The sequence below is a fragment of the Grammomys surdaster genome, unplaced genomic scaffold, assembly GCF_004785775.1.
Source record: "Grammomys surdaster isolate TR1022 unplaced genomic scaffold, NIH_TR_1.0 266, whole genome shotgun sequence".
NCBI lineage: Eukaryota > Metazoa > Chordata > Mammalia > Rodentia > Muridae > Grammomys > Grammomys surdaster.
In genome coordinates, this window is record NW_021604707.1 from 1034998 (window position 1) to 1050816 (window position 15819).

At 42.4% G+C, this 15819-nt stretch overlaps 1 protein-coding gene across 8 annotated transcripts in view; it reads left to right on the forward strand.

The window, feature by feature from the left end:
* Positions 1-6049: 6049 nt before the first annotated feature.
* Positions 6050-15819, forward strand: part of Nfrkb (nuclear factor related to kappaB binding protein) — a 32713-nt gene continuing 22943 nt past the window's right edge. For 6 of the 8 annotated variants that reach the window (XM_028776180.1, XM_028776183.1, XM_028776182.1 and 3 more), the window contains exons 1-5: positions 6062-6128; positions 8909-9081; positions 11467-11668; positions 13963-14090; positions 15422-15596. In XM_028776180.1, coding sequence (XP_028632013.1) covers positions 8947-9081; positions 11467-11668; positions 13963-14090; positions 15422-15596 — 640 coding nt within the window. In that variant the 5' untranslated portion in view covers positions 6062-6128; positions 8909-8946. Of the gene's footprint in view, positions 6129-8908; positions 9082-11466; positions 11669-13962; positions 14091-15421; positions 15597-15819 lie in introns of all 8 variants that reach the window. The other 2 variants (XM_028776187.1, XM_028776186.1) reach the window with 1 other exon arrangement.

Below are 15819 nucleotides of genomic sequence, written 5' to 3' on the forward strand. Positions count from 1 at the left end.
AGAGAGAGAGAGAGAGAGAGAGAGAGAGAGAGAGAGAGAGAGAGAGAACTGAAGCCTTGTCCTACCTTTCAGGATCCACGTACTGCTTACGTGTAAAGGATGAGTTCCTTACTCATACATACATAAACTCAGGTGTTTATGTATAACACTTTTGTGTGTGATGCTAGGAATCAAACCCAGGGCCTCTTGCATGCTAGGCAGGTTCCCCACCACTGAGCTACAACTCCAGCCCCCACCTCATACTCTGGTTCACAGCGTTGAGTGTATTTTAGTACTTTCGATGCTGTCTTAAAAATGAAGATTCTTGGGTAGAAAGGTGGCCTTTCTTACTTCTAAGCATTTTAAACTTTAAGCCCATTGTAACTCACCCAGACCTTGATATAAGATGACCAACTTTCCACTGAGGGCAAAAATAAAAATAAAGGGACCATTTTAATAGGCTGAGGTTAAGGGATGGGTGTGAAGGAATATTAACGCAGTTAGTTCTGAGAGGAGCGCAGTTGTCTGTGTGATAGTGGTCTTCTATGTGTTCCTGTTTGGGAGTCTTGTTTGCTGTGAATCTAGTGGGGAAGTGTCACCCTTTTTTAACTACACATTCCAGTTGTACCCATAAGACATCTTCAAAGCCTGTATTATAACAACTTTTGTGACATATATTTAAAAATAATTATTGTAGAGTGAATTTATCACTCCAGATCAGGGAGACCTAAGTTCATTTCAAATGAAGTTAACAATTTATTTTATTTACATTTCTAAGGAAAAACTGGGTCTGTGGTTTAAGAAATAGAGTAACTTCTGGGTGGTAAAGATGCCTTCCTGAAAAGTAATCATTTGGTTTGAAGTCACTTTATTTATTATGTAGATCCTGCACTTTCCTCTTGGGATCTCATTCATAGACTATCTTTGAAGATTTGGGCATGAAAAGAACCTGGGAAAGTTATCTCAAAAAAATGTGTGGAAACTGAAAATGGACTCTGTATCTTTGCCAACAAAAAGGTAACAATAATTTCAACATGAAATGTTGACGCCAGTCACAAAATGCAAGACTCCGATCCCCAAAGTCCTGTGGTGTAATAACTTGTAACCGTCTTGGGTTTTCCAAAAGTCCTGTAGTGTTGTAACTATCCCAGGGTCTCATCCAGAGAAACTTGGAAAGTACAGAGCACTAGACCATCTCAAAGGTACAGTTTGAGTTTTTGTAACTTAAATTTGTCCTGCTGGAGCTGGGCATGGGAGTGAGTGCACATCTTTAATCCAGCACTTGGGAGGCTGAGGTAGGCCTATCTTTGAGTTGGAGGCCACTCCTACAAAGAATTCAAGGACAGCCAGGGCTACACACAGAGAACCCCTGACTTGAAAAAACTACACAAGTAAATAAATAAATTTGACCTGTTGGATTCTCTTTAATGTGAGCCAGCAAGATGTCTCCCTTCTTCTCAGGAATAACCCAGTGATTAAAATAAAGCCAATCACTGAAGGAATGTTGGTTTTATGCCAGTTATTTTTAACTTTTAAAATACACAGAGGAAAATACTGTTGAAGGACCTCTTCATCTCTTTCTCCTTTTTTGGTTCTTATATGGAATAAGTAAGTTCCAGAACATACACCATCACTGTTCTAAGATCAGGTATTTTATGAATTTATCCCGAGGTGACAAAAGAGATGGCAGAGTATAATCCCTCTGACAGCCCAATCTGGGAAACATGTGGCCAAGGTTTCCATGGTGATCTCTCCCTCCCAGACACATTGACACTGTAGACTGCATTCATTACAGTGGGAATATTTTTAAGTGGGTTGGATGTAGATTGTTTTTACATTTTTATTGTTTAGTTTGTGCCCAGAAAAATGGCTATTTCATCATGTAACATTCCTATTTTTCTGGAAAGACTTTTCTGTTTTGATGTTCTTGAATTATTTTCTGACCTGGAATTATCCTTCAAAAAAAAAATTCTTAAAATATCTAGAACTAAAAAGCACCTAATGAGAAGCTGAAGCTGGCCCATTGGTTGGAAGTATTGATTCTATCTTGTTATTTAAATGTGAACATTTATTGTATATTCAGTGAGTTATAGTGTTAATAGTCTTGTGCTACCCAGCAGGTGTAAAAAATTAATAAATATTTTTTTAATAACCATGTCTCTTGCTCATGTGTACATGGGAACCACTGATACAGTTAAATATTCTCTTTTAAATATGGCACAAGCCATCCTGGTCTGCATGGTGAGTTCTAGGTTAGTCTAAGCTACAGGGTGGAGCCCTGTGTCAAAACACTCCCCTCTTCAAAATAGTGCACTTTGCTTTCTGATTCCTAATCTGGCACTTAAAAACCTTGGCGATTTTCTCCCCATCTTCCTTCTAACATGTACAAAGCCAAACAAACTGAACACTCAGCAACGTAAATCCATTGAGTATTAAGGTAATGGGACGACAAGCTGCTTCTCTCACAATTGGAACAGGCATGAAGATCACAACCTCAAGAATAGAAACCTCCAAGGGAACCAGTGCCAGCCAAGATAGGAAATCCTGAACTGTAATAGAATTGTTGGAGGCTCAGTATGGAGAAATCTGAGGACTGAAAACTTCGAGGGAGGGCTGGAGGGCTCAGCAGTTAATAGGATGCATAGCTCCTGCGGAGGACCTCAACTCTGTTCCCAGTACCCTCCTCATTGGGTGACTCAGCCACTCCTTACTGGAGTTCAGGGATCTGACGCCTCTGACCTTCTCAGGCACCTGTTCTCATGTGCACACATATACAATTTCAAAAACCCCAGGGAATCCAGTCATTGGGGAAAGGAAAGGTCATACGTTTGTATGGGATTGATCAGGTTCTCTGAGAAAGATTCCCGGTGCTCCAGCAGAGGGAGAGGACAAGAAAGCATTGTGAAAGATAGCAGAGCACCTTACTTCCTAACTAGATCAGGAGAAGCTAAGTTAACCAAAGCCTAACCTACAGAGTTTCTCAGAGCCTTGCTGACCTGGGGGAACAGAATGCTCAAATCCAGCCACCTGTAGCCATCCATTGTCATATGAAGATGATGGCTGAGAAGCATTTGAGAAGGTCACTGTTGAGAGAAATCCAGACCAAATGATAGGGCCCTCGAGTACTTCCACTCCCCTCCAACTTACCCCTTTACTAAAGGCCTGTCTCTAGAAAATGTTAACCAGTGCTCTGTGTTCAGCTATAAGACGAAATGTGATAGAACTCAAGGGAAGTTGTCTAGTGAAGGGACTCTGGCCAGCAAGGGAGAATGGAGCATGGCTCTGGCAGGCCTTGCCCTTCTCCCCAATTTCCTCTGCCTTGCTAAAAACCATTAGATTACATGCTAGAGCTAAGCACCAAGGTCTAGCCCCTTATTTGGCCACTTCCTCCTCCTGAGGCTGACTAGCAAGATCAAGCTATCAAGTCCAGCAATCAAAAGCCCCCTCCTTTGGCTCACCTGATTAACATGCCCGATTAAAATTAAACACCTCATCCAAACATGGGATTTCCCCTTTTATCTTTATAAGCTACCATTTTCATATGGGCTATGTCTGTGTCCTTTATCCAGAGGCAGTCCTTTGTCTCCCTTTGGGGCAAATATTCCTCTCCCTTGTTCCCTTCCCTTTTTCCCTCATCCCCTATCTCCTGTCTTTGTGTCTTATTCCTAACCTTATATTCCTCTGAGGCAAATAATCTCCTTTGTGTTGAGAACTTGGTCTTGGGGGTCCTGAGCTGATCCTGATCCTTAGTATGTAGGTGTCCCCATTGTGTGCAGTGTAAAATAAAACAATAATTACAGGGCAAAAAACCAAACCAAAACAACCAACGAACTAGAAAACAAAAACAAAAGCCCCACAGCTTAAAGGTGTTTACCATAAGACAGAATTCAAGACGGTGAAAGCAAGAAATAGAGAGGCAGACCCAGGGGAAAAGAATGTTTTTGGATGATGTATCTGATAAAGGACTGCTAGCCAAAGTATGCAAAGAACATAACTTCAACAAGAAGAGAAAGAAACAGTCCTAGTGGAAAAAGAGGCCCAAAGACATCTTCGCAAAGAATATGCACAAACAAATGAACGTGTGAAAACATGTTCCACATCTGTTACCACCAGGGAAGTTCAAATTAATGTTAAAACAACAAAAGGTTTCAGGGTGTGGCAGAGTGCCTGCATTCCGTTCCAACTACCAAAACCAAACCATATTACTTATTATCTAGTTAGAATAAAAGATTCAATCTCTGCCAAGTGCGGTGGCATTCATGATAATGCCAGTACTTGGAGGTCTAAGGCAGGAATGTGGCGAGTTTGATGGTCAAATAAATGATGGAGACACTTAACAGATCAGTGGTTGTGGGAAGGAGGGAGGGGAATTGGAAGGATGAGTAGGTGGAGTAGGGGTGGACCATGAAATAATATCACATAGATCCATCAGTTATTTAAAATATGTACCACTCATGTGGGTGAAGAGTGTGTATTGGGAAGAATTTGAGGTAAACCTGTGGTTTGTTAAATTTTGCTATGACCCTAAAACTGCTCTAAAAACAAGGGCTAATAATGAAAATGGCAATTTGTAATGTTTTGAAGCTGTCCTGTCTGGTCATCCTGAATGATGCTGCACTGTCATTTCTAACTGGTAGCTTCTAACTCCAACAGGATGTACGGACATCTGTAGAGCCAGTGGGGAGGGGTGTGTGTGTGTGTGTGTGTGTGCAAAGATTTGGCTTTATTTGTAAAGCATGATTTTTCCATTGGGGGAAGGCCATGCTTTGCATGTCCTGCTCCTCTGACATGTTTATTAAACTGAAGGAACTGTGGATGATCTACCCAGGATCATGGGGAAACTGTAGAATGCTTGGGAAGACATTCTTTTTTTGTTGTTGTTTTTTTTGAGACAGGGTTTCTCTGTGTAGTTCTGGCTATTCTGGAACTCACTCTGTAGACCAGGCTGGCCTCGAACTCAGAAATCCGCCTGCCTCTGCCTCCCAAGTGCTGGGATTAAAGGCGTGCGCCACCACCGTCCGGCATTTGGGAAGACATTCTAAATAAGATGGTCTTAGAGAAAAGCATGCGCAATGAGGAGTCAGAAGAGTAAGATTTCAATGTTTCCACTTTTCTGGAAGTTGTGTGGACTTGGAGACATGGGCTGTGTTATACTTGGCCAACCTTCAAGACTGCAAGAGTTTCTTCACTGTCTGTGGCCTCAGCAAAGCCTCCATGAGAGAGTGGTGGTGCCTAACAGTTTTCTTCTGCGGGAAGCTCTTTAAACAGGAAGGTAAGCAACTCAAAAGAGCTTTCAGGAAGTCCCCAAAACTGACCAGATTCTCTAGGCACCTCTGCCAGGATAAACAATAAAAGCTGAGAGACCCCCTCAGATGGAAGCCAAGCTGAAAAGAGGATTCTGAGAGGATAAAAGCTAAAGTCGACTCTGAGGCCATACCAGCTATCTAGAGGCAGCAGAAACCAGCTGAGTTGCCTGGAAGAGGTTTAAACCAACTGAGGCACCTGGAACGTACCCACTGCAACCTATTGAGCTGCTTGTAGGCTGTACAGTGTATTCCAGGTTCCCAGCTTTTGTGAGCTATCACCCATGTTGGGGTGAGCCTTGGTTTTGCAGCTAAGTCATTTCTGTTCTTGTTAAGTAAACCCTCACCCATACTCCTGTAAGTTATCCCAAGAGTAGTTTACCAAGTTGGACTATGGTGGTATCCGTATTTTGGTTTGTTGTCGGATCCTATGGTGAGTATTGTGTTGAGTCTCCATAGGAAAAACTTTGTCACACAAGAAGTGGTTGTTAGCACAGCGTTTGATCAGACTGTGCTCTTGCTTCGCAGCTGACAAAAAGCGACATCGCTTTGTCCTCCAAAGCTCTTGAACCAGGAGAGCCCGCACAGAATGGAACTCGCCTGCTATGCAGCGAAGTAGAAGGTGGTACCAAACACCGCGGGGCTGTTCAGGTGCTGCCACAGGCTCCGCCCCTATCCATCCCGCCCAATACGCCCCGCCCCGCCGTTAGGTTTCGCCCCACAGGTCCCGCCCCTTCCGCTCCCGGAGCCCGGAACGTGCGCGCACCCAGACGCCTTGCGGGAGCGAGCGCGTCCGGGAGCCCACGGCCGGACGATCCCGGGTTAAGACCCGTGGACTCGGCTGAGGTGAGGGAGGGCCCAGGCGTCGGGTTTGGTGGGTACCAGGGGAAGGGAAGAAGCGGGGAGAAGGGGAGAAGCGGGGCTTCGAGATCTCCCTCGCCGTGGGCACGCGGCGGGCCCCACGCGTGGCGTGCGGCAGCCGGGTGGGCGAGGGTTAGGGTGAGGACGTGTGGGGGAGGGGCGGGGCCGCGGCGCGCTGCACGCAGGTTGGGCTGGCGGCTTGGGGTACGAGATCCTTGCTTGCTGGTTGCTTGGGAGGGTCTGGAGGGTGGGCTAGCCCAGGTGCAGAGAAGAGGCCTTCCTGGTCTAGAGAGGAAGTCTCCGACACCCCAACACTTAGAAATCTGCAGCTTCCTGGGTTCCGGCTCTCTAGTAGCGCCCATGTTTTGTATTTTGAGTTCTTGTGCAGAATAAGTGGCAAGGCGGAGGTTGTCACTAGATATTACGTTTAGCTTAACCAACCGTCGGCATTGGAAGAAGCTTCCGAGCGAGTTGTGTACATTGTGCACCTGTCAGATGAGGTAACTGACTTTGCACGCTGTCTATGCCACTTACAGTAAGAGGATTTTATTCTTAAGCATCAGGTTGCTTCTGTGTTTTTCTTTTCTTTTTTCTTTTTTTTTTTGAAGTTTTGTTAAGTGCCGGTGTCTTGCTCCTTTCTCACTTTAACTCAGTTATTTAGGCACCACATGCATTCGGGATATCATCTCTCAGTGTGCTGAAGATGTGAGCGCAATTACCTGGGTACCACACAGTTGTGTCCGTTTAACACCCGCTATATCTTTTCCTTGATCTGAAATACTGTTAGAGCTTGAAGTCATTTTGCAGAAAAGAGTTTCGATCTAGGTATATTACAGGCCTGCTCTTTATCATTTGAGAACTTGGGAAGTGGGAATTGTTATGTAAACTCATTTAGCTGGAGATTATTCCTTGTAAGACCCTAAGAAGAGAAATTATGGTGGGGAGACCCTGGTCCAACTCCTCCTTTACTACAGGTAAGGAGCCTGACAACCTGGTGAGGTAAGATGTCACAGATAAGTGACTGCCCAAGGGTAGAAATCTGGTTGATCTTCCCACTTTTGTGGGCTTGTTGGTGTGTTTGTCAGTAATAGTAATAAGATTCCAGTACATGTAGAGCAGTTGTTCTCAAACTGCGTCGTGACCCTTCTGAAGTGAGGGTGGAATGACCTTTTCAGGTTGGTCATCTAAGACCATTGGGAAACACAGATACTTACATTACGGTTTACAAAAGCAAAATTGCAGTTATGAAGTAGCAACAGAAGCGGTTTCAAGGTTGGGGGAGTGGGTCACTACAACGTGAGGAACTGTGTTAAAGGGTGGCAGCATTAGGAAGGCTGACTACCACTGTGCGTTAGCACTGTCCAGAACAGTGGACTCAGCTTCATACCTGATTCCAGCTTTGGGGGATATTCTCTAAGTACAGTCTTATATTTAGCTTTCTAAAAAGAATGGCCAGCCCTGTTCAGTTATTACAGGAAAGAGGAAACTTGGATTAATTTATATGGATCTGAAGGTCGGATTGGCCATTGACAACTAATATCAGTCTGGTGATTGGAGCCCTAGGAATTTATGTGATGAATAAAGTCATATCAAGTGTTTACAATTTAAATTGAGAGTATATGCAAGTTGTATTGTATATGATGCTAACATCTGCAGGCAGGCCAACCTAGAGTTGGGTAAGTTATTTCCAAACTTTGATCTTTAGTTAGTATCTGTATAATAGGCATAATAAGCACAGCTCTAAGAATCACGTGAAAACTGGGATACAAAATGAAACCCTACCCACTGCTTTAAAAAACAAGACTTGAGCCGGGCAGTGGTGGTGCACGCCTTTAATCCCAGCACTTGGGAGGCAGAGGCAGGCCGATTTCTGAGTTCGAAGCCAGCCTGGTCTACAGAGTGAGTTCCAGGACAGCCCGGGCTATACAGAGAAACCCTGTTTTGAAAAAAAAAAAGACTTGAGAGATAATTTATATGTTAGTATCTGAGTTTTACTAATGTTTGTTGAATTCATGGCTTTTTAAAAACAATCTTATATTAAAAATTCCATTAGCACATGTCTGTATGTGTGCAAATGTCCATAGCATTCCTGTGGAGGTTATTTCCTATGGTGGGGTTTAGGGATCGATCAAACTCAGGTCATTAGGTTTGTGTGGCACGCACTTTTACGAACTAAGGTATCTTGCCAATCCTGCCTGTGGATATGTAACTGTTCACATAGATTATTGACCTTGGAGTTGTGGACCATGGTCTGTCACTTACTATTTTTTGAGACATGAGACAAGGCCTCATGTCATACCCCAGGCTGGCCTTGTGAACTTGTGATTATCCTGCCTTACCCTCCCAAGTACTGGGATCATGCACTTGATTGACCATGCCTGGTTACCACTCAGTTCCTGGGTCTTACTCTTCTATAAAGTGAAAGTGTAGAAAACTTAAGAATGCATTTTGAGAAGTCTTACTAGGTTAGGTAGGACTTGAAAATTTGATGGCAATGGAGCGTTGAAAGGGTGGAAGGATACCTGTGTGGTTAAAGAAAAGGACATGCTGTAAAAGGAGATTGGAACCAGGCATGGTTAATTACTCTGTAATCTACTGTAGGAATGCTGAGACAGGGTTGTCGCATGTTTGAGGCCAGCCTAGGCTGAGTAGTGAATTCTAGGCCATTTTGGGATACAGAACAAGACCCTGCACCCTGCTTTTAAAAAACAAAAGACTTGAGATTAAATATTAGCATCCGCCTGATCTCTGGTTTTCTGTCTCAGGGTATATTTTTATGTAGTATACCTGTGGAGAAGAAACAATGGATTCCTTGGATCACATGCTGACAGACCCCCTAGAACTTGGTCCTTGTGGAGATGGTCACAGTACAGGGATCATGGAGGACTGCCTTCTGGGTGGTACCAGGGTTAGTCTGCCTGAAGACCTTCTGGAGGATGTGAGTAGTCACATTGTTGCAAGCATTTCCTTCCCCATCTTCCGACCCCCTTTCCTCTGCCCTCTGCCTTCCTTGCTCCCTTTTATTTTTCACATTTCAGCATCATTCCCTTATTATGTTTAAAAGTATAATGTAGTTAATATTCTGATCAAGTAAGACAGGATACGATATAGTTTACATATTTGTTTGGTCAGCCATTCAGAATAATACTAGCATGATATAAGTAAACCATATTATAACAAGATAATTTTCACCAATTAAAAAAAAGAAGGTTGAATATTTTAAGAGCAGAATTGTGTTTCCCTTAAATGATTTTTCCTGTTGTGAAACATGAAACAAACCCAGATTTGTCTGTGTTCACATGGTAACCTTCTAGTTGGGAGTAGTATGTGTCTTGGGACAGAACATGATTATTACTTTTACAGGTAAGATGTCAAGCCATCATTAGTAAGGAAGCTACTATCTAGTAAGAGGGGGCCTGTATGTGCTCGCTCTCACTCCTCCTCTCCCCCCTCCCCCTTCCTTCTCTCTGCCATAGGGTCTCATAGCCTAGGTTGGCTTTGAATGTACCATGTAGCTGAAGATAGCCTTGAATTTCTGATCCTTCTCCCTCTATTTCTCAAGCACTGGGCTTATAGATATATACCACTATGCTTTGTTTACGTGGTCCTGGGAATTGAACCCATGACTTTGTGCAAAGTAGAGTAGATATCCCGTCGACTCAGCTACATACCCAGCCCAGATACAATCGTTCTGCCAACTGAACTTCATATCCAGCCCTCATTTGTATCTTCTCTGTGTACTCTTTCAAGGAAGTTTCTTCATGAGATCTGTTCTATTATCAGGTGCTTATTTTATTATGTACCTAGTTCATGCCAGATACGTTAGATACTAACACTAAAATTGAATGAAAAAACAAGATTTTAGGAAAAGATATTGATTCAAAAGTGATTGGGATACATTCATGAAAGGTTATTTTGTGGTTGAGTTATCATGTAGCTTCCTGTTTAAATTTCCATGGTTCTGTTATATTGTTGGGGTAAAGTCATAATTACCTAACAGGTTTACACGTCCTCCTTTCTACTGCTACACCTTCCCTTTCCTTGATCAAATAAAACATTTTCTGAAGTAGCTAATTAAAACAAGTCACAGATAAGAGTAAAGTAAATACCTGTGTATTGGCACATTTATATACATGTATGTCTTTTAAGCAATGATGAAGCATTCATGTCTAGGTGTGAATGGTGTTCAGTATGCTTACCTACTCTGGAGGCTGAGGCAGGAAGATGGCTTCAGCTCACTAGTTCAAGACCATCTTAAAAACAAAACAACGCCATAAAACAATAGGTTTCTCTTCCCCCAAAACTGTAGATAACCACCTAGGGTAGTATAGAATAATGCCATTTAAGTCCCTAGGTGTCCTCATCTGTCTTACCTTCAGTTCCCCCATGGTAATCACTCTTACTTGCCATTAGTTCTTTTGCTTCTATGATTTTGTTTAACTCTTCCAGCATGTTCCCCTTTCTGATCCATTTAACTATCCTAACATTATGTTTTTTGAGCTGTGTATTTCTGTGTACTTTAACAGTTCTTAAACTACTTTGTAATTGTACGCTAAGCTTATTATTCACCACATAGACATCCAATATGTAGCTACTGAATTAAAAATGAAGTCTGTAAAGGACTTGGTGCACGTATGCCTTTAATCCCAGCACTTGGGAGGCAGAGGCAGGTTGGTCTCTGCGAGTTCAAAGCCGTCTGGTCTACAGAGTGAGTTCCAGACAGCCAAAGCTACAATCTCAAAATAAACTATGTATTAATTAAAAAACTAAAGTTCATCCTGCCTTCTTTCATTTTTTTAGTCCTTTCTTAGACACCCACTCCACCTCAGTTACTTTTTTCCTGCTTCTTACTTTAAGTTGAATTCACATGGCAGCCATTGTACCCTGGTTGGCAGTGATGGCTTCTTTACAGCTTTTCTCTTGAGATAATTTCCCCTGGATTATCATGAACTGCTACATTGTAATTTTTGTACTATCTTTAATAAGCTCTTATTTGCCAAGCATCCCAGGCTGGACTTGAACTCACAGTCTTCCTGCTTCTCCCTCCTAAATGCAGGGAATACAGATGGGTACAACCGTAGCCAGTTAATCTCTGAGTTTTGAGAATTGAGTCAAAATCATTAGCATTTTAGTCTGTTTAAAAAACTTCAGGGTCATAGTGATGGCTGCATAAGAAATGTGAATATACTTAAAACTCCTGAACTGTATACCTAATAGTGATAAGATGGTAAAGTTTATGTTCTGTGAAATAGACTGCATTGACACACAAAATGTTAAATATTTACTTTATTATCTTTTTTTTTTTTTTTTCAAATTCTCCCAGCCTGAGATATTCTTTGATGTCGTCAGCCTCTCCACGTGGCAGGAAGTACTAAGTGACTCTCAGCGCGAACATCTCCAGCAGTTTCTGCCTCAGTTTCCTACAGACTGTGTAGAGCAGCAGAGTGAGCTCATCCTTGCCCTGTTCAGCGGGGAGAACTTCCGCTTCGGAAACCCTCTGCACATTGCCCAGAAGCTCTTCCGAGGTCTGTAGCTCAGTATTTCGTTTGTTAGGGTTGAGCGCATGTTCACTTAATGTACACATGCTTTTATAAGTCTTCATTTTCATGGACTGATGTGGTATCTGAGGACAGTGGTTTTCTGTATTTGCAGCCTATGCTATTTTTAAAGAATAAGAGTCTATTGATTCATGATAGGAAGTACATAATAGAACTCAGCTGTGTAACCATCATAAGAAATAAAGCATTGCCAGCACCCAAAAGATCGTTATGACTAGGTTTTAAACTTAAAGAAGAGAGAAAGGGAGACGGATACTAGCTTGTTCGCTTTTTTTTTTCCTGCAGAGAAGCGTGACATCTCACAACTGTGCATCTTTCTCTTTTAAAGATGGGTCTCACTGTGCAGCCTGGGCTGGCCTTGAGTTTATGATAGTCCTCTTGCTTTAGCTTGCCTGGGATTCTACACACAAGCCATCACTTCTGTCTTAGCATGTAGATCTTTTCACAAAGGAAATCTCCCATATAATCCAGCCCTGTTAGTTGTCTGTAAAAGAATTTACACTGAGCAAGTAATACAGAATACTCCTTGAATTTGTTTTCTTTCTTTTTTCATTTTAAAAAAAGATTTATTTATTTACTTAGTATAAGACTGTTGCTGTCTTCAGAAACATCAGAAGAGGGCATTAGATCCCATTACAGATGCTTGTGAGCCACCATGTGGTTGCTGGGAATTGAACTCAGGACCTCTGGAAGAGCAGCCAGTGTTCTTAACCACTGAGCCATCTCTGTAGCCCCCACATTTATTTTCTTAACTGCTCCTGAAATATCTTTGTAAGTTGCTGTTTAAATCCATAACATACTCAGGGAACATGCAGTGTTCTTTGATTTGTATCTATTTGTATATATTAGTTCTATGTATAGAGGATTTTGTTTGTTTCTTTTTTGGACATTGGCAGGTTTTGTTTTGTTTGAACATCTGATTTTTGTTGTACACTTCTACTTTCTGGGAATGTGTTGTCTTATTGCTTCCATATTAGATTTGTGTCAAGTTCTTTTGGTAACAATGTTATGTGGGAAGTCACCTTCCTTCCCACTGTACCATCTCAAGAGGCACAAGGTACCAGTTTCCTATCATTGGGAATGGTGGCCACCTGTGTTCACTTGGTAAAGTTTCAACCATGCTGGCCTTAAAATCACAGTGATCCACCCACCTGTCTCCTTGTGCTGGTGGTAAGGGCATGGACCACAGTGCCTTGTTACAATTCTTAGTCATTTGTTGGGTGGTGCTTTGGGATCAAGACTTGTTTCTCAGAAGCTTTCATTCACCTAGGGTTCCCCCTCCATCAGTGATCTTTGCCTGAATCAGCTATTACTTCAGACATTGCAAGCAATTGGAGGTCACTCTTAGATCACAGTTTGTTCGCTGACCTGTGGAGAAGAACAGAGGCCTCTTCCTCCCTTGCTCTTGGGTGTCTTTGTTTTGGCAGATTGGTCCGAAGGGTCAGCCTTAGCTCCTTTGTCTTATTAAACTGGAATATTTGATTGTGGCTAAAGACTGAGGAGAACAAATCTCTTGTTATTCTGAGGATTTTAAATTAGTATTTGAAGGCTCACGTATGTACATGCTAGGCGAGTATTCTACCACTGAGTTGCAGCCCCAACCCCCTTCACTTTTGTAAGAAACAGTCCTCACTTGGTTGTCCAGGGTGGCTCTAAACTGGTCTTATAATCTTGCCTGACCTTCCAAATAGCTGAGGTGTCAGGCAACACTACCATATACAGCTGCTTTTCTTCCTTTGATGGGTTATTAGTTTAAATACAAGGTCACCTTTGGTGTTAGCAATCTGTTTGATTATGGCCCAGGACTCTGGTAGCAATACACTGTCTTCTCTCAGGCAAAACAGAGTAGGGACCCTGGAGGATTTCAAAGGTTACATATGGGTCCTTATAGAAATGGGTAGTGCTGCTGTGCCCCCCTCGCACAGGGTTACTGTGTGGTGAGTATACGAACAAGATACAGAGGTGGAGCTGAAGATTCTTGTGTATTTCTCTGATTTGATGTTGTATTTCAGTTCTAGTTTTGCTGAAGATAATTGTGTTACTGTGGTTACTATGAGTGACCTTAATTGAGTTGTTTTTTGTTTTTATTTATTTATTTTTACTGTTCTTTTATTTTGGGGTCTCTGTCTTTCTTGAGTCTTATCTTTGGGTGTCTTTCTTAAATAGTCACGTTTTCTTTCTGTGCTGCAACCACATCGTTTATATACTCTTTACATATGTGTGGACTGATGCATATACAGTTGTACCTCTATGTTTTTAAGATGGACACTTTAACCCTGAGGTGGTCAAGTATCGTCAGCTCTGCTTCAAGTCCCAGTACAAGCGGTATCTCAACTCCCAACAGCAGTATTTCCACCGGCTGCTAAAACAGATTCTTGCTTCCAGGAGTGTAAGTAATGCTCGGAGCTAGGTATACAGCACAGCATGGTATACAGAGTGGCCAGTGACCTGGCAAGCATCATGGCATCACGTGGTTCTGATACAAAGACTGAAAGAACCACTAACAAAAGTTGGGCTTTGTCTGTCCACTTATGAGGTTTTTAGATTTCAGAGATGTTAGACCATGAAAAACAAAGCGCTTCCTAGAATCAGTATTTACAAAGCGAAGCAAAGGGTTTCAGATTCATCATGGGTTTTGAGTATATCTAGGATGCTTTGGAATTGATACGAAGTACATACTGACATGATTCTCTCACATATCTACAGAGCATAGAATTTGGTGGCCTCAGGCTCCTTTCCAGTTTGATAATTCTCTGGGGCAGAAGTTACTAGGAGTTCTTAATTTTATTATATTTTTATTTGTTTCCTTTGTGTGCAAGTGAGTGCTTATGTGTAGGTGTGCACGTGCCGCAGGCAGAGCGCTTGTGACGCAGAGAAGACAACGTACTAGAGTCTGTTTTCCAGGCTTGGTGGCAGGTGTCTTCTGAGCCATCTCACTGGCCTTCTAATGAGTTCTTAAAGTTGTTCTTTGAGACTTTGTATACAAACACCTAGATGTTGAGTATAAGTATTAATTCTGAGTGAAGCAGGACAGTACTAACATGGGGTGTTTTTTACCATGTAACTCAGCTGAGTGTTTCTTACTTGAAATGCTTACAACCATAAGTGTTTTAAGTTTCAGAATTTTTTTCAGGTTTTTGGAATACTTGTGTATTTTGGGGGATAAGACACAGTTGTAAACAAAATTAGGTGGGTTTTTTTGTTTTTTTTTTTGTTTTTTTTGTTTTTTTTTTTTTTGGTTTTTTGAGACAGGGTTTTTATGTATATCCCCGGCTGTCCTGGAACTCACTCGGTAGACCAGGCTGGCCTCGAACTCAGAAATCCGCCTGCCTCTGCCTCCCAAGTGCTGGGATTAAAGGCGTGCGCCACCACTGCCCGGCCAAAATTAGGTTTAATATGCAACTCACGGAGCCTGAATTTCAGTGTTCATTTATTGTGTTTGGGCTTTGGTCTGTGACACACGATACAGTGCAGCATTTTTCACTTATGATGTTGTGTTGGTACTCAAGAAATTTCAGAGTTTGTTTGGTTTTTTGTATCATGAATGATCAAACTTTAGGTACTTTTTATTGTATATAGTCATGTATCTGTATATTTCTATGTCATTTGGACGGGGGAGAATTGGGCTTTTTTAACATTGAAGGGAGTAAAACATGGACTTACAGACTCTCCAGAGAACAAGATTTGAGGATGACTTGGCACCTCATTTGGTCTCCATAGGATCTCTTGGAGATGGCTCGTAGGAGTGGCCCGGCTCTTCCCTTTCGACACAAGCACCGTTCACCATCCCGAAGCCCTGAGGAACGGGAATGGCGGACCCAGCAGCGTTACTTGAAAGTCTTGAGGGAAGTGAAGGAGGAGTGTGGGGACACTGCCCTGTCCTCTGATGAGGAGGGTGAGTGTTCTTGGGTACTTCTGGGAGTCTAAGGTTTTGGAGCCAGTGGTAGCCATGGTATTTATTTCCCAGTAAAGGGGCCTCTGTCGTGTTTGGTGGGTTGGAGAATGGGGCTCACTAGCTCTTGGTGGGTGGATTGTTGAGGCACTGTTTACGAGTGACTCCATGCCCTTTTTGTTCTTGTGCTATGTGGCACTGAGGTTAGACAGAACATCTAGGGCAG